At 48.4% G+C, this 18720-nt stretch overlaps 2 protein-coding genes across 4 annotated transcripts; both read right to left on the bottom strand.

Moving 5' to 3' along the window:
* Positions 1–4390: 4390 nt before the first annotated feature.
* On the bottom strand, positions 4391–12277 carry LOC123139072 (uncharacterized). Its single transcript, XM_044558889.1, has 7 exons — positions 12181–12277; positions 11832–12092; positions 11529–11749; positions 11137–11449; positions 10951–11052; positions 10712–10875; positions 4391–4523 (listed from the first exon to the last, which is right to left on the bottom strand). Exons 2-7 carry the CDS (start codon positions 11898–11900, stop codon positions 4391–4393), a joined length of 1002 nt encoding a protein of 333 aa, XP_044414824.1. The 5' UTR covers positions 11901–12092; positions 12181–12277.
* Positions 12278–12880: 603 nt separating this feature from the next.
* On the bottom strand, positions 12881–17382 carry LOC123136455 (pentatricopeptide repeat-containing protein At4g21065). Of its 3 annotated transcripts, none has more exons than XM_044555830.1 (4): positions 15939–17382; positions 15248–15320; positions 15003–15109; positions 12881–12948 (listed from the first exon to the last, which is right to left on the bottom strand). In XM_044555830.1, the coding sequence occupies exon 1, from the start codon at positions 17365–17367 to the stop codon at positions 15946–15948; it is 1422 nt and encodes a 473-aa protein (XP_044411765.1). In that variant the 5' UTR covers positions 17368–17382; the 3' UTR covers positions 12881–12948; positions 15003–15109; positions 15248–15320; positions 15939–15945. The 3 variants fall into 3 exon arrangements, with proteins under 3 accessions (XP_044411765.1, XP_044411764.1, XP_044411763.1); XM_044555829.1 differs by lacking the exon at positions 12881–12948 and adding an exon at positions 13422–14891; XM_044555828.1 differs by lacking the exon at positions 12881–12948 and adding an exon at positions 13422–14872.
* Positions 17383–18720: the final 1338 nt, after the last annotated feature.

The following is an 18720-nucleotide window of genomic DNA, read 5'->3' as shown; positions in this document are numbered from 1 at the left end:
GCTGGGCGCCGCACCCTACTATGCAGCGCCCATCCCTTAGGCGTCGCACATCCTGCCAGCGTGGCAGCCCTGGTACAGTTGCGGCCCCACAGACAGCACTGCAGCGCCTAAGGCTTAGGCGCCACACCTGTAATGTGCAGCGCCTAGCTCTTGGGCGCTGCACAGTCTGTGTTCCACTTGGGCTGGCCCCACCCTCTCTCCCCTCCCACCCCCACCCCACACACCCCCACCCCACCCAAACCCTTAGACTTGCGGCCCTCCTCTCTTCCCCTCTCCCCCCTCTCAAATCCTTCTCAAATCTTGCAAATCCTGAGTATTTGACCGTGGATTTCGAAGCCAACTCCTCCCTTAAGGTAATCTCCTCCGATTCCCTCGTTTTCATCCATAGGAATTGTCACATTTTCTCAAATCTTGCTACTTTGGGAAAACCCTAGTTTTGACTTGGATTTGCAAATTTGTGTTGAATGATGTTATGTTTCTTTGCTAACTTGGGTTGGTTAGGCTTTCATAGTATGCTAGGGTTAGGGTTATGTGTGTTTGATGTTGGTGTTAGGGTTATGCTATGGTTATGGTTGTTATGTGGGGGTTAGGGTTATTAATTCATATATATGTTAGGGCATATGTGTGCAAATATTTTTCTTGAGTATTTACTTGATATATGTGTGTTTTTGATCATTGTAGGGATGGGGAGAACATGTGTTTATGTTCATCATGTGGATAAAGAGGCCTTTTTGAAAGGCAATGTTGAGACGGACCCGGATGAGCTTGACATGGTGTTTGAGAGTAGTCCTAGCTATGCGGAGCTTTTGGAACAAGTGGGGAAAGATTTGAATTGGATGGACCCAAGTGACATTGTTGAGTTCGAGGGAAGGCATAATGTTGGTTTTGGAATGCACATCCGTTGGAAGACAATGCGTGTGAACTCCGAGCAACGTTGGGTTGCATACAAGGAGACGGTTGCCGAATCTCTAGACAAGGCTCTTGAGTTATTTGCCTCCAAGAAGGTTGAGTCTACTTTGAATTTAGACTTGAACCGGAACCCCTCCCCGTTGGTTGCTAGCACTCCCCCACCCATGAACCAAGATCAAATGAGTGAACCTCAATTCACGCAACAAGATTGGCCAACATTGAGCCCGACTCCAAACAACCAAAATGAAGGTTTTGAAGAGGAGAATGATGAGTACGAGGAGGATGACAACGAAGTTGACCTCCATGACAACAATGTGGGTGATCTCGACCAATATCATGTGCAAGAGACAATGGATCAATCCATCCCTTTTTCCCTTGCATATGCATCGGACTCGGATGACGATGGTCCCGATGAAGAAGTTGATGAGGAGGGGTTCACGCCGAAGGAGGCCGAAGCATTCAAGAAGGTATTCGGGCGGGATCACAAGACACCATTGTTCAAGGATCTTAGTCTCGCGGATGAAGCCGTTGTGGATGGTGGCAAATGCATATCTCTTGGAGCTAGGCCAAGTTCTCACCGTGATTTGGAAGACGGCAAGAACGGGATATATCCCGGTTGTGAGTTTCAATCCTTCTTGGAATTCAAGATGTGGCTCGACAACTACTCGGTTACACATTATCGTCCACATAAAATGGCCAAGTCGGATGTTAATGTGCGTTACACGGTCAAATGTGAAGTGCCAACATGTCCATGGATTGTGCGTGCAAGGCCATGGAAAGGATGTCCCACTTGGCGCATAGTGAGTTGTCTACCAACTCACATGTGCCGGCACAAGAATGCGGATGGCAAGCTTGTGTACCAACAACACAGACAACTCACGTCCGAGTTTATTGCTTACAGGCTGTCCAACCAAATATCCACACTTCCAATAATGAGCATCAAGAGTGTCATTGACCTTGTGAAAGCCATCTTTCATTACAAGGTGAAGTACGGCAAGGCATGGAAGGCGAAGCAAGCCGCATTCAAGATGTTGTATGGCAATTGGGAGGAAGCATACAACCGACTCCCTAGGTTGTTGTTAGCTATGGCCGCCACAAACCTAGGCATGGTTCACGTGGTTGAGGCTCATGGGCACCAAACTTTGATTCATAACGGGAGGACCGTCCGAGTATTTGGCCGTGCATTTTGGGCCTTTGAGCAATGCGTGAGGGCTTTTGAGCATTGTCGGCCTGTCATCGCCATTGATGGCACGTTCTTGACCGGACAATACAAGGGCACTTTATTGGTTGCAATAGCAAGTGATGCCAATAACCGGGTGTTGCCTTTGTCTTTCGCTTTGGTTGAGGTGGAGAACAATGATAACTGGGAGTGGTTCTTGCGTCAACTGAGAACAAGGGTATTACCGGCTGAAAGGGAAATTTGTGTCATATCGGATCGCCATGCTGGAATTCTAAATGCGGTGGTGGTTAACATTCCCGGACATACAAAGTTGCATCATCGATGGTGCATGAGGCACTTTTGTGCAAACTTCTATAGGGCATGTGGTATCAAGGAGTTGGCCGATGATCTTCAGGATTGTTGTCTCGCTTTCACCAACAAGCGGTTTTCCACATTGTTCAATGCATTGCTCAGACACAAGAAACTTGACCCCGGCGGTCAGGAGTTTCTCAATAAGAACATTGCCGAAAGGAATATGTGGGCACGTGCTTTCGATGAAAATGGCCGGAGGTACGGTCAAATGACAAGCAATATGGCAGAATGCTTCAATAAGGTGCTCAAGGGTGTACGTGCATTACCCGTGACGGCAATAGTTCAATACACATTTGACAAGATGAATGAATACTTTTTAAAGCACTCAATGGAGACTGATAAGCAGATTGTTGGTGAGAACAAGGATAAGCACAAGTACAATTTCCCACCAAAGGTTGAAGAATGGTTGGAATTTCAATCACGAAAGGCAGACTCCGAAGAAGCTGTACTATATGACGACAACGAGTGGAAGTATGAGGTGAAAGAGCCCGAAGGAACCACAAACGATGGCCGCCAACACGGAGGCCGGGCTTTCAAGGTCTCCCTAACACGGTGTGATTGCAGCTGCATGAGGTCGTCTTTGCTTCATCTCCCATGCTCGCACTTGTTAAATGCATCCCGGGTTAGGAATGTGGACGTCAATCACCCTCTTACCGTGAGGGAGTCCGAGTTCTCAATCATGACGGTAAAGAATACATGGACTCCACGGTTCCAGCCATACTTGGACCAATCACAATGGCCGGAGTATCATGGAGTTCAACTATGGCCGGACCCGGAATTGAAGGTCGTTAGACGGGGAAGACGTAAGACAAAGTGTCTTAGAGGTGACATGGACGGATGGGGCTGTGGTGGCGGTGGAGAATACGACATCGGCCAATTCCAAGAGCCTCGTGAGCAATCCCGTTGTGGGGGCTGCAGTAATGGGGGACACAACACAAGAACTTGTCCCAAACCAAGAAAGAGATCAAAGAAAAATGGTGCAAGCACAAGCCAAGCAAATGATAGCCAACCAAGTGAACCAAGGGGTAGCCAACCAAGTCAAACAAGTGGTGGAGTTCCAAACCACTCAAATCAAACAAGCCAACGAGGAACTAGGCAACAAAGAGGGAGTCAACTTGGTCTTAGAAGAGGCCGTGGTGGTGGTAGAGGCCGTGGTGATGGTCTTGGCCATGGTGAAGGTCTTGGCCGTGGTGATGGTCTTGGCCGTGGTGGTGGTAGAGGTCGTGGTGATGGTGTTGGTCGTGGTGAAGGTCTTGGCCGTGGTGATGGTCTTGGCCGTGGTGCTGGTAGAGGCCGTGGTGGTGGTGGTGGTAGAGGCCGTGGTGGTGGCGGTAGAGGCCGCGGTGGTGGTGTAGGCCGTGGTGCTGGTGGAGGCCGTGGTGGTGATCTTCGCCTCGGCGGTGGCCGTAGTGGAGGAATGTTCTCTTGGCTCAATGGACCATTGTCGTATGTGACTTACTATGATCTTGTTCTTTTGGCTCAATGCTTGTGTTGTCATTTTGTATTGTGTGACTAACTATTATATTACCATTTTCATAGGTATGGAAACAATGAAGGGGGTGGAGGACACGGAGGGGGAAGGTGAGATCCCTTGGTGGTGGGAGGAGGGAGAAGAATAAGAAGAAGAAGAAACTACATGGACCGTGATTTGGACAAGTATATGTGCTATGTGTGTATGACTATGTGAGGGGACTAATATTTCTGTGTATGACTATGTGAGACCCTATGTGTGTATGACTATGTGATTTGGACAAGTATATGTGCTATGTGTGTATGAGTATGTGATTTGGACTAGTATTTCTATGTTTTGGACTACTACATGTAATTTGGATATGATTATGTGGCATCTTTATGAATCACAAAACAAAAAAACCAGTAGGTATTTGAAAACATCAGTTAGTGCAGCGCCCAAGGCCAAGGCGCTGCACTGTGTAGTGTGGCGCCCGAGGGCTAGGCGCCACACTGTGCAAAACCTACTGGAATGCTTCTGTTGCTCTCTGAACTGACATGTCCAGGTGTGCAGCACCTATGGGCGAGGCGCCACACTACATAGTGCAGCGCCTTGGCCTTGGGCGCTGCACACCTGGACATGCCAGTCCAGAGAGCAACAGAAGCATTCCAGTAGGTTTTGCACCCCCAAAATTTGCTAAATCCGCGTGCAGCGCCTACGGGCAAGGCGCCACACTACACAATGCAGCGCCTTGGCCTTGGGCGCTGCACAGTAGGGTGCAGCGCCTAGGCTTTGGGCGCTGCACACTGACTTAGCAAATTTTGGGGTGGAAAAGCTACTGGAACGCTCCTGGTGCTCTCTGGACTGGCATGTCTAGGTGTGCAGCGCCTAAGGTGTGACGCCCCCGATTCAATCGTACACTAATCATGCATGCAAACGTGTACGATCAAGATCAGGGACTCACGGGAAGATATCACAACACAACTCTAAAACATAAATAAGTCATACAAGCATCATAATACAAGCCAGGGGCCTCGAGGGCTTGAATACAATTGCTCGATCATAGACGAGTCAGCGGAAGCAACAATATCTGAGTACAGACATAAGTTAAACAAGTTTGCCTTAAGAAGGCTAGCACAAACTGGGATACAGATCGAAAGAGGCGCAGGCCTCCTGCCTGGGATCCTCCTAAACTACTCCCGGTCGTCATCAGCGGGCAGCACGTAGTAGTAGGCACCTCCGGTGTAGTAGGGGTCGTCGTCGACGATGGCGTCTGGCTCCTGGACTCTAGCATCTGGTTGCGACAACCAGAAAGAAAGGAAAGGGGGAAAAGGGGGGAAGAAAGCAACCGTGAGTACTCATCCAAAGTACTCGCAAGCAAGGAACTACACTACATATGCATGGGTATATGTGTAAGGAGGCCATATCAGTGGACTGAACTGCAGAATGCCAGAATAAGAGGGGGATAGCTAATCCTGTCGAAGACTACGCTTCTGGCAGCCTTCGTCTTGCAGCATGTAGGAGAGAGTAGATTGAAGTCCTCCAAGTAGCATCTCCATGTAGCATCTCCAAGAGCATCGCGTAGCATAATCCTACCCGGCGATCCTCTCCTCGTCGCCCTGTGGAAAAGCGATCACCGGGTTGTCTGTGGAACTTGGAAGGGTGTGTTTTATTAAGTATCCGGTTCTAGTTGTCATAAGGTCAAGGTACAACTCCAAGTCGTCCTGTTACCGAAGATCACGGCTATTCGAATAGATTAACTTCCCTGCAGGGGTGCACCAACTTACCCAACACGCTTGATCCCATTTGGCCGGACACACTTTCCTGGGTCATGCCCGGCCTCGGAAGATCAACATGTCGCAGCCCCACCTAGGCAAAACAGAGAGGCCAGCACGCCGGTCTAAACCTAAGCGCACAGGGGTCTGGGCCCATCGCCCATAGCACACCTGCACGTTGCGAGGGCGGCCGGAAGCAGAACTAGCCCCCTTAATACAAGAGCAGGCTTACGTTCCAATCCGGCGCGCGCTGCTCCGTCGTTGACGTCTGAAGTGCTTCGGCTGATACCACGACGTCGGGATACCCATAACTACTCCCGCGTAGATGGTTAGTGCGTATAGGCTCGTAGCCAACTCAGATCAAATACCAAGATCTCGTTAAGCGTGTTAAGTATCCGCGAACGCCGAACAGGGCCAGGCCCACCTCTCTCCTAGGCGGTCTCAACCTGCCCTGTCGCTCCGCCACCAAGTAACAGTCGGGGGCCGTCGGGAACCCAGGCCCACCTCTACCGGGATGGAGCCACCTGCCCCTTCAGCCCCCAACTCCGAACAGTATCACAGGTAATGTAACAGTGTAAAGTATATAGTATATGCCCGTGATCACCTCCCGAAGTGATCACAGCCCAGTAGTATAGCATGGCAGACGGACAAGAGTGTAGGGCCACTGATGGAACACTAGCATCCTATACTAAGCATTTAGGATTGCGGGTAAGGTATCAATGACTGTAGCAGCAATGACAGGCTATGCATCAGAATAGGATTAACGGAAAGCAGTAACATGCTACACTACTCTAATGCAAGCAGTATAGAGAAGAGTAGGCGATATCTGGTGATCAAAGGGGGGGCTTGCCTGGTTGCTCTGGCAAGAGAGAGGGGTCGTCAACTCCGTAGTCGAACTGGTCAGCAGCAGCGTCGGTCTCGTAGTCTACCGGAGAGAAGAGGGGGAAGAAATAATGAATACAGAGCAAACAAAGCATCACAAAATATAACAAGGCAATACGCGGTGTTCGGTGTGCCCTAACGCGGTAGTAGGTGATACCGGTGAAGGGGGGAAAACATCCGGGAAAGTATTCCCGGTGTTTCGTGTTTTCTGACAGATGAACCGGAGGGGGAAAGTTGCGGGTTTGATATGTTAGGGGTGTGTGGTGGACGAACGGGCTACGTATCCAGGTTCGTCTCGTCGTTCTGAGCAACTTTCATGTTGAAAATATTTTAATCCGAGTTACGGATTAAAAGATATGATTTTCTAAAGATTTAATTATTTTCTGATTTTATTTAATTATTTATTTAAATCCAACACTATCCAGAATAGTAAATGATGACGTCAGCATGACATCAGAGTGATGTCAGCAGTCAACATTGACCATTGACCTGGTCAACCTGACGTGTGGGTCCCTCTGTCATTGACTAAGATTAACTAAAACAGATTAATTAGTTTAATTAGTGATTAGGTTAATCTAATCAGGATTAATTAACTTAATTAATTACTTAATTAATTAATTAATATTTTAATTATGTTAATTATTATTTATTTATTTATTTAATATTTTTTAATTCCTTTTTTATTAAAACATTTTGGGCTAGGCCCACCTGTCATTGGCACAGGGAGCCATAGCGGGTGTGGGGGGGTTCACGGGCGTCGGGCGCGACCGGCAGGGGCAACCCAACTGGGGCGCCGGCGACCACGGCAGAGCGCCGGAGAAGAGGGGGCCGGTGGCCTGGGTGGGCGCGGGTCGGCAGTGAGGGGAGCCGCAGCGAGGGGGCGCGGCACACAGGGGGACGGGGAAGGGCAGCCGCAGCTGCGGTCGGCGCGGGCGCGCGACCATGGGCGTGCGAGCGAGCGGGAGGAGGGGGGAGGCGGTGCGGTGGCCGTGGTGCCGTTCGGCAATCCCGTCGACGCGACGGAACGGACGACGGAGACGGGGAGAGAAGAGGAGGCCGGGGGTGCGGCCACGAGCGCGGTCATGAGCAGGGAGCCGGCCACGGCGCGGGTGCCGCGCGTGCGGGCGCGACGCCGCGGGCGTCGGGACGGCGCTGCTGAGCGCGTGCGGGGCGAGGCGGAGGAGAAGAACGGGGGCTCACAGGGGGGTTCGTGGGGTTCGGGGCAACGGGGGGCGAGGAGGAGGACGGCGACGACGTCGTAGAGGAGGCAGGCCGGTGGGGAGGGGCGCCGGCGAGGACGAGCTCCGAGCGGCGTTAGGCGCAGTCCGAGCGGCGACGGGTGCGCGGGGAGAGGGGCGAGGGGATCGGGATTTTGCCCCGATCCAGATCCAGCGGGGATGGGGGGGGAGTGGTGCGATTGGCGGGTCTAGGGTTGGACCGGGGGGGAGTGGGGGTTATGGGGAGGCCGGTTGGGCCAAAGGAGATTTGGGTCGGCCTGGCAGGTCGTGGCCCAGTTGGGCTGGTGGCCTGCTGGGCCGGAGCCCCGGGGGGTTTCTCTCCTATATTTTTTTTTGTCTTTTGTTTTTCTGTTTTATCTCTTTTCTTTTATTTATTTTCTTCTACGGATTTATATTATTTTAGTTTTATAAAACATAAAAGTTGCACCTAAATTATTATTACTAGTTATACCTCGGTCACAAAAAGGTCTAACCCCCAAATAAAATAGTTTAGTATTTTATAAAATACAAAAGGCATTTATTTAGTTGTTTTAGCTACTGCTTAAATCATTTTAGAGCATTCAAACATTTTATAAAAGGGTGATTTCTTCACCATAATTACCTATGCTTTATTTGTCACCGTTTGTACCTTTTAGTTCTGACATTTGAAAATTTTACTGGTTTGACTTTATTTTAAATTTGAATTTCGAATCGGTTTTGAACTACGCGTGATTAACAACAGTAATCGAGGTGACGTGGCATCATTTGGTGAGGGTTACTATAGCTTAATTATCCGGGCGTCACATAAGGGCAAGGCGCTGCACTGTGCAGTGTGGCGCCTTTCCCTTGGGCGCTGCACACCTGGACATTTATTAGACTGCACCAACTCCCTCCCACCCATCCCCACCCACACACCCCCACCCTCCACACAAACCCGAAGCTCAGTGCCTCCCCTCTGCCCTCGTCTCTCCACCTCTCAAATCCTTCTCAGATCCGGAGTATTTGACCGTGGATTTCGAAGCCAATCCCCTCCCTTAAGGTAATCTCCTCCGATCCCCTCGTTTTCATCCATAGGAATTGTCACATTTGCTCAAATCTTGCTAGTTTGGGGGAAACCCTAGTTTTTGCTAGGATTTGGAAATTTGTGTTTCTTTGCTAATTTGGTATGGTTAGGCTTCCATAGTATGCTAGGGTTAGGGTTATGTGTGCTTGATGTTGGTGTTAGGGTTATGTTGGTCTTAGGGTTGTGTTTATTGTTAAGTGGGGGTTAGGGTTGACCAATAATTCTCGGTTTTGTAGGCATGGCTTCATCCGGTTCCATGACGAGGCCACCGTGTGCTAACCAAGAAGACATGCCGAACAAGTGGAAGGACGCATCTTTGGACAAGGTGAAGGAGAAAGATGTCAACATCCTGCCATGTTGGTGTGGAGATGTTTGCAAGGTGAAGGTGTCCATCGACCGAAAGAAAGCATGGACGGAAGGGCAGAGATATTTTGTATGCCCGAACTATGCTTATGATCGTGCACTTCCAACTAACGCCTATGACCAACCACCGGTAAGCTCGAGAAGTAAAATGTTACTCTCAAATTTGTGTCAACACTAACAACAAATTTTTATGTAGTCACCGCCTCCTCTATGCAAGTACTTCACGTGGATAGATCTTGAAGTGCCAGAAGATGTGAAAAAGAACCAATACGCAGATTGTCTTAGGAGGCAACGGCGATTCGAAGAATCGTTTCGAAGATGCTTGGAGGAAGAGCGTCGTTAGAAGGAGAGGATGGAGCGGAAGAAACGAGAGGAGGAGAGGGCACGCCAAGCGAAACTTGCTCGTGAGGAGGAGAGGGCAAGAAAGCTTGCAAAGGCTCGCGAGGCGCAAGAGGAGGACTCGGCACGTGACAAGAAGGGGAAATGGCCTCGCTCTACTCAGTAGGGACTTCGCTTCGGTGCACTCGTCGTCAACTATCTTCTAATGAATATGTCGTGAAGTTGTGAGGGCATGTGAGATGTTGGTGAACTATCTTCTAGGACAAGCTGCCATTTGTCATTTGTAATGAATGTGTCGTTAACCATGTCGTAGTAATGTTTGAATTGTCTTAAGTTATGAACTCGTCGGCATAAAATTTGTGTTTGTTCAAATTGCTGTGATGCTGCAGTCATTTTAAGTATTATGGATGTGATGCAAGCCAACTGTGGCTCTCTGGATAGCCATGGAAGTAGTGCAACGCCTAAGGGTAGGGCGCTGCACTGTACAGTGCAGCGCCTAACCGTTGGGCGCCACACAGTACAGTGCAACGCCTAACTGTTGGGCGCTGCAGTGCTGCTATAAGCTAAACTGCAGAAACAGATGCCATTTTGGCCTCCTGCAGCAGCACTCACATAACTAGAACATCAATAAAAGTACTATAAACTGCACATGCTAAGCAAAGAGAACTAATAACTTGAACATCATATCATTTAAGACAATTCAACATTACTTCAAGTTCGCAAACACAAATACCACACTAGTAAGAGTTCACCAACATATAACATAACCTCACAAGTTCATCAACCTAACACAAAGCACTAATGCCTTCCGCGCGTGTTCCTGATGCCACGCCTGCAGGCAATCTTCTTCTTCTTAGGAGCACGAGCCTCCTCTTGGTGCACTTCCTCCTCCGCCTGCGCCTGCGCCTCCGCCTCCTCCTCCGCCTCATCATCCAAGCTAGCCATCCGCGAGGTCCCTGCGACCACCTTTGGGTTGCCTCTGTTGTCATAGTCGTTGGGCGTGTACCGGCGTCTGGGCTGTCTAGGCTTGAACACATATGCGGACCGAGCTTGAGCGTCCGCCAAAATCATGTCATCATCAAGCTCATGGCCCTATCACACAACGAAACAATATGGTCAAGGCCGGTGTCGTAATCAAGTGAGAATCACATCTAAAGGCTTAGTCATACCTCTTGGGTGAGCGCACCCTCATCATCCATATAAGCATATGAGGAACTCACATCGTCCCCCTCATGGTGAGATGCGGGGTCTGATGGTGTACCAGACCTAGAGGCAGATGGTTCATCATATTCAGGATCATGACAACCGAGAAGGTTCGATAACCGCCTTAACTTCTTGGCCTGACGCTGTAACATAAACAAGTGTGTAAGATATCAAACTTCGCAACATAGACTGGCTCTCATAGTGAATGCGATATGTACCTTGAGGAATGCTCGTAGTGAACCATCATCATTGCCAGTTCCAACCGGTGTCTTCTCCAGAATAGACTGGCTCTCATCAGCTGCTTTCTTGATCTCGGTGCGCTACGAATGAGAAAGAATGAATGCGTTAGTCATTCAAATATGTGTAATACGGTCAACGGGAAAGTAAAGAAGGGAACACTTTACCACATAGTTAATCACCGGAACAACAGGGACTCCTTGCCCTTTCCTGACATCTCTGTTGTACTTCCCCTTTGCTAGATCCTCAAAGTTTACGGATTCTTTAAGAATATCCTCATTATATGCCGGCGGCAATATCTCAACTCGAGTAATTCCAATAAACCATCGTACGTAGTTATCAAAATCTTGTTGGCTGTGCTCACGAAGCGGGGCGCATGCAGTGCTACGAGCTTGCTCCACAGAAAGCTGGAAGCGGATAACATACGAAGCATGATGCTTGTCCCAGTCCTTTATCTTCCGCTGCCTTCTCCTGTCCAACCTGCGTGGTATAAAACCAAACATTAGCACAATCAAAAGGAGTCCCAATGCTTAGACAATACGCAGACATGCTCTCTTACCTATGAAGTGCTTTGTCCGTGTCCACCCAGTCCGGCGGGTGAGGCTGGAACAGACCAAACTGACGATACACGCGATGCGGCAAATGAAACTCAACCACCCAGTTGCATATCAGTGGGCACCGCATAAGCCAGAGATCCTTATCCCACAAGCACATCGGGTTGAGGCGGAACTCCTCGGTGTATCCCAAGCTCTCACCCGCACCATATGGCTGCCATTCCACCTATGAAACAGGGCAACAATGCAAATTTGATGACTATTTTTCAAGCAAGCATGAGAAAGGACTGAAATAATGACCTCCTTACCTGCTCAGGCGTAATCGTGTCCAACTCGGCAATGTACTTTTGGTACATAAGATTGACATCATTCGTCATCTCGGAAACGATATCCCACTTGTAAGCCCACGTGGGGCGCCGTAATTCGTCATGTTCATCTGCATACCAAGGATCAAACCTGACGCTCTTCGGGCGTCCAACAGGCAGACGCTCCCAGCTCCATACAGAAAGTAGAAGCAAATTACCACCAATGCCTGCACTATCTGTGATCCTGCAACACACACCGTCCAGCTACATATGAAAGAAAAACAATGTTAACTTGACAGCAATCTTGCATTGCTAATGAAGAAATGAGTTGATCACAAAACAGACCAACTACCTGTCGGTACAAGTAGGCAAGAGTCGCTCAACCCCAGCTCCATTTGTTATCGAAGACGGTCAACGCCTTCAGCCACATCCATGGAGCGTTCTTGCCAGTGGAGTCAGAAAACAAAGTCCTCGACACAACGTACCACATATACACACGAGCATGTGTCTGGATCACATCATCAGTGGCATCCGGAGGGCACGTCGCAAAGTTATTTTGAATCGGCTGCTTTCCTTTCCCTCTTCTTCTCTTCTCCCTCCTCTACATCAGCCTCAGCCTCGGTAGGAGCCATACCGATAAGAGCAATCATCTGCTCACGCCACCCATTAGAATCGATACTCATACAGAGAGGCCTCCCGACGATAGCAAGACCGGTGATCAACGAGACATCCTCGAGCGTCACGGTCATCTCCCCAATCCGAAGATGGAAACTGTGCGTCTCCAGCCTCCATCGATCAACAAGAGCGGACACCAGTGGAGCATTCAGATTCGGCGTGGACCCGCCGACCAACAGAATCCACGGGAGTAGTCCTGCCCGCTTGATGTACGGTGTGTACCGCTCGTCCTAAGGCATGGCAGGACCAGAGACCCCGTGATACCGAATCTTCAGAGGTTCAAGCTTCCGCAAAAAACAAGTAATGACAAATCTTATGGCATGTAAATTTCAACTAAAGGCAAATTTGCAAAAGATTTAGATTACTCATTATTACCTTATCCTTCTCGCGCATCATGTAGGACCGGTGTTGCACGTCGTAGACATCGTCCAGAAGCCAAACCATCCTTACAATTTCAAACAATAAACATATATGAGTTCATCTTCATCTCAAATATACACTAAACATATAATATGTGTTCAACTACAAGAATCTCAACATCTCCTTCTCACACAATGAATATTCATATGTGTTCAAATAAACTAAACATCTAATATTTTAAATAAACTCAACATCTAATATTTGAAATAAACTCAACATCTAATATATATCTAAACAAACATCTCATATATGTCTACAAAAATCAACATCTCATAGTTATCTATAAAAATAGGCATCTCATATATATCTATAAAAACTAAACAATCTAGGGTTTCACTAACAAGAATCATATATTGTGAACTAATAAATAACACTACGGTACTACCAATATGAATACACATCCTAAATCGAGCAAATCAAACAAATCAAGGGTTCCATCAAATCTTGGACAAATCTCTAAAATGGCAACAAATTTATGGAGCAAAAGAAAGAGAACGGAAGAGTTTACCTAGTAGGATGGATTGGGGATCGAATCCACGGATCAAATCTTCAGATCGGAGAGGGATGAGGGGGGGGGGGATTAGATGGGGGCGCCGCCGCTGCTCTCTGTCCAGAGAGCGAACAGATGAAGAAACTTCTTGGTCGGGCTGGGGCGACCGCGCTTAAGTCACTGTGCAGCGCCTAAGGTATAGGCGCTGCACGTCACAGTGTGGTGCCTATCCCTTAGGCGCTGCACAGGTGCGTGTGGGGCCGCAACTGGACCAGGGCTGCCACGCTGGCAGGATGTGCGACGCCTAAGGGATGGGCGCTGCACAGTAGGGTGCGGCGCCCAGCTGTCGGGCACCACACCAAAGGGTCAGCAGAGTGAAAAAATTTCGTGACCAGGTCAGTTTGTGATTTGATTTCGTCCTCAGGTCAAATATGTGATTTCTGCCCAAACAGTATTTCTGCCCAAACAGTATTTCGTTCTCAGTATTTTGCCAAACAAAGGCAGAATCTCCAAAAGGGAACATGCCTCCTAGCCAGCCCAAGAGCCACCATTGTACTACTGTTTGAATACAGCAACAGGACGGAGAGCAGTCTGCTGATGGCACCTTTATCCGGTCGTTTCTCTATTCCTTGTCCCTACCACAACAACTTGCCTCGCAGCTTAGCATGCACGCACATGGATATGGCTGATACGAATAATTGGAAAATCTAATCCACATTTCGGCAATGGATATAACAACACCACACAAGAAAAAGATACTGTAACTCAGCATCCATCACTTCGTGAAAATATTACTAGAATGTTATGGTATCCAAGCAAGATGCTGGCAAGTTGCCACCGGATTGCAGTAGCATTCAAGTGGGCAGTTGAGTTCACACAAACACTAGGTATACATGCTGCTGCCTCCTTCCCAGTTTAAAAGGACCATGCGTACGCTAGATCAACAAACTGAGCACTGTAACACGGGTTATATATCACAAAAGAAATACCATTAGAAACTTCAAGTATAATACTCCCTCCGTCCGGAAATACTTGTCCTAAAAATGGATGTATCTAGACTTATTTTAGTTATACATACATCCATTTTATCCATTTCGAGGACAAGTATTTTCGGACGGAGGGAGTATTTTCTAGTGATATAACTTCTGTGATATACAATTTGTATTACATTGGTCGAATTGCCGATCTAGGGATGCGCGTGGATTTAAACCGGAAAGGAGGGAGTAACATGCTCGGGGGCTCTGATAGCATACTTCTCCACTTCAGTTCAGGAACGTGAATTCTTTTATCAGAAGGACAAGTTTTAGGCATCCTTGTGTTGCTAACGAAGAAGCTCAAAGTTACATGGCACACGCATCAGCCCTGGCCCTGGCCACACATTTCAATCCCCAGCCAGGCAATTTGTAAGCCGGTACAAAACATTTGACTGTTTATGCCTCATGCTTTTTCAGTGAAAATGCTGCAAGAAGGCATCACGCCTGCATGTATGAGTGCATGGTGTGTATATGTATTTGTTTGGATGGAAACAGTGGATAAGATGGTATACTTTGTCTTACTTCCTAAATGATAAGGGAAGTTGGTGTACTTACCGTGCTGTTTCATTAGCAGGGAAGAAGTTCGTGTCTTAAGTTTAGTGTTTCCGTGCGCGCTATGGAAAGCTAATCTTGAAAAATATGCTGCCCAGAGACCTCATCTCCTGTTAGAAACAGAAGTACAGTCGATCAACGTACTTATGATGCCACAAGTATCATATGCTCACGACTATACTCAATAGTAAAAGCAAAGAAGAGATAGTGCTGCCTTGTCGTAAAAGCAATTGATGAGCCTTCCTTACCAGTCCGCATGGAAATCGGCCATTTTGCCAGTCAAGGTTAACAGGGACAACAAAGTGGATTTCTCTTTAAAAGCTGCATTTGCAAAAAATACAAAAAAGAAGGGTCAGCTAACCAAGATTGGAAAATTAATAATGACTTCATCATAATAAAAAATTCTCATGGGAATCTAAACAAGAGAATATGAAATATTTGATAGGCTGAATAATATTAACTCAGGTGCAAATGAAGTACAAGTGGAAACATGTGAAATCAAACCACATATGAGCTGAGGACATAATATAACATAATATTTAGTGGAATCATAGGATTTACCAGGTCCTACTAGCCCTCACTGATGCTCATCAAAGAAGGAGAGTATGCACATAAGTCATGCTTTGGGGCACAAGAATGTATGTCTTGCTACATAACAGAAGTATAGGCAAATGTGTCATCCAAACTTACTCTGTCAAAAAACAATATTGTCATTCCTATTGCTTATACAGATATTGATCTCTATCCAGCAATCAACATGCTCAAAATCTAGTTTAGTGGCATGTATTATGCAACTTACACATTCATTTTCCAAAAATTAACCATGAGAATCATGACATCTTGAAACAAGCAACATTTGATAAGATTACTGTATTTGTGTGGTAACTTCCTAATCCGTACAATGACAAGAGCAACTCAATAGAGACTGGACACCCTCACCTCCAAATCACAAACTCATGAAAGGAACCTCTGATGCCACCGAACTCTGACCAGGTGGCTTTCTCGGAATGGTACCACTTCTTATCTTCCTTCTAATGGAATCAACTTCATGCCACAGGTTCTGGTTAGCGTAGATGTTCGACAGAAGCACACCAGCACCTCCTTTATAGGAGCAAACAGAATCAATCTTCTTGAGAACTAGTTCCCCAATCTCCAGTTCATTATTGACACTGCATGCACTCAGCAATGCTCCAAGAATTGCCAAGTTTGGCTCAAAAGGCATGCTGTCAATAAGCTCATAAGCACGTGAAAGAAGCCCTCCCCTGCTGAAAAGATCCACCATGCAACCATAGTGCTTAATATCTGGGGTGACCTTGTACTCACTCGCCATGGAATTGAAGATTGATATCCCCTCATCCACCAGTCCAGTATGGCTACAAGCAGACAGAACCACAATGAAGGTGGTTGAATCCGGCAGTACTCGCACATCTCGCATGCTTAAGAACAAAGCAACCGCTTCATTGCCATGTCCATGAGAAGCCAACACTGAAATCATCGTTGTCCATGAAAGTAGGTCCTTCTCATGCATGAAATCAAACAGAGCACGAGCTGACTCTATGCTACCACACTTTCCATACATATCCATCAGTGCATTCGTCACAATCAAATCGCCTCGCAACCCCACCTTCTCCACATAGCCGTGCAGCCCCTTAGCATACTCCAGGGAGCCAAGACCAGCACCGGCAGAAGCAACCGACACCAGCGTTGCCACGTTAGGCCTTGCAACCTCCTCACTACCTCTCATTTCCTTAAAGACCTCAGCAGCTCGAAGGTGCATTCCAGAGGCCACATAACCAGAGACCATGCCGGTCCATGCAACCAGATCCCTCGCCTGCATTTCATCGAACACCCTGCCAGCGGGAACAGCCAGGTCACACCCAAAGTACATGTTCATCAGCGCCGTCTGCGTGAAGACGTGGGAGCTGTAACCGAGACGGACGCTTTTCCCGTGCAGGGACTGTCCCAGTGGAGTGTCACTGCCGGAACAGGTATGGATCAAGAAGGGGAGGGTGTAGTTGTCCGTGGGAACGCCTCGAAGGCGCATTTGTTCGAACAGGCGGAGGGCGAGGCTTGGAGGCGACGCGCGTATGAGCGAGTTGAAGGAGAACGGCGAGAGGGAGGAGGCTGGGAGGTGGGAAAGGAGGAGGAGGGAGAATGTGAGGGAGAGGCGCGAGGAGGCGAGGATGAGGCGGGAGGCGACGAAGGGGTTGCCGGCGAGGCCGGAAACGAGGCAGTGGGAGAGGACTGGAAGGAGGGCGCAGAGGGAGGCGGGAGGAAGGAGGAGCGGGAGAAGGCGTCGGTGGCGTCGGAAGAGGGCGTTCGCCGCCGCCCATGCCGGAAGGGGAGGAGAAGACGACGGCGGGGCCATGTAAACAGTCCGGAAGGCATATCCTTTGTTACGTATTCTTGAGGAGAAAGCGTAAATGTACACAGTGGGGAAAAAATAGTACCCTCTTGCTGTCCCACCTTCCAGCCTCCTACCGCTCGCCCTTCTCCTTCAACGGTTCAATTCACCCAGGTTTCAACCTGGCAATCTGACACATGGGTGGCCGCGCTCATGGGCACCATGTTAGGAAACGTTGCATGCAAAATAAAAAAATTCTACGCACACACAAGATTTATTCATGGAGATGCATAGCAACGAGGGAGAAAGTGTGTCTACGTACCCCTGTAGACCGCAAGCGGAAGCGTTTAGTAACGCGGTTAATGTAGTCGAACTTCTTCACAATCCAACTGATCGAGTACGGAATGTATGGCACCTCCGGGTTCAGTGCACGTTCAGCTCGGCGACGTCCACGTCTTCTTGATCCAGCAAGACGGCGAGGTAGTGGATGAGTTACGGCAGCACGACGGCATGGTGACGGTGCTGCTATCTTCACAGGGCTTCGTCTAAACACTATGAAAATATGACCGAGGGAGTAAACGGTGGAGGGGGATGCCGCACACGGCTAAACAATTGTCGTGGTTATGTGTGACGCCTCCTCACACATATACATAGATGGGGGGAAGGGGAAAGGCCAAGGGGCACCCCAAGTAGGACCGAATCCTACTTGGGGTCTTTCCCAAGCCGCACCCTCCCCCCCTTCCTTATTTGAGTGCGGGGGGAAGGCAGGAGGAGGAGCCCCCCCCCCCCCGCTTTCTTGCACGACGAGGGAAAGGCAGGAGGGGCCACCCATCTTCTTCCCTTCCCCTAGGGGCGGCCTACCAAGGAGAGGGGCGTGCCAGCCCCCTAATGGGCTGGTCTGTCCCCTCCTTTGGCCCATTAGGCCCATACACTTACTGGGGGGGTGTCCGGAACCCTTTCCGGTGACCCGATGACTATCCCGTGCACTTCGAAACTCTTCCGGTGTCTGAATACCATCGTCCTATATATCAATCTTCACCTCTCTACCATTTTGAGACTCCTTGTCATGTCCGTGATCTCATCCGGGACTCCGAACAACATTCCATCACCAAATCATATAACTCATATAATAATATATCGTCAATGAACGTTAAGCATGTGGACCCTATGGGTTCGAGAACTATGTAGACATGCTCGAGAAAACTCTTCGGTCAATAACCAATAGCGGAACCTGGATGTCCATATTGGATCCTACATATTCTACGAAGATCTTTATCGGTCGAACCTTATGACAACATACGTAATTCCCCTTGTCTGTCGGTATGTTACTTGCCCGAGATTCGATCGTCGGTATCTTCATACCTAGTTCAATATCGT

The sequence above is a fragment of the Triticum aestivum genome, chromosome 6B (assembly GCF_018294505.1).
Source record: "Triticum aestivum cultivar Chinese Spring chromosome 6B, IWGSC CS RefSeq v2.1, whole genome shotgun sequence".
NCBI lineage: Eukaryota > Viridiplantae > Streptophyta > Magnoliopsida > Poales > Poaceae > Triticum > Triticum aestivum.
This window is presented reverse-complemented; position numbering and strand designations above follow the sequence as displayed.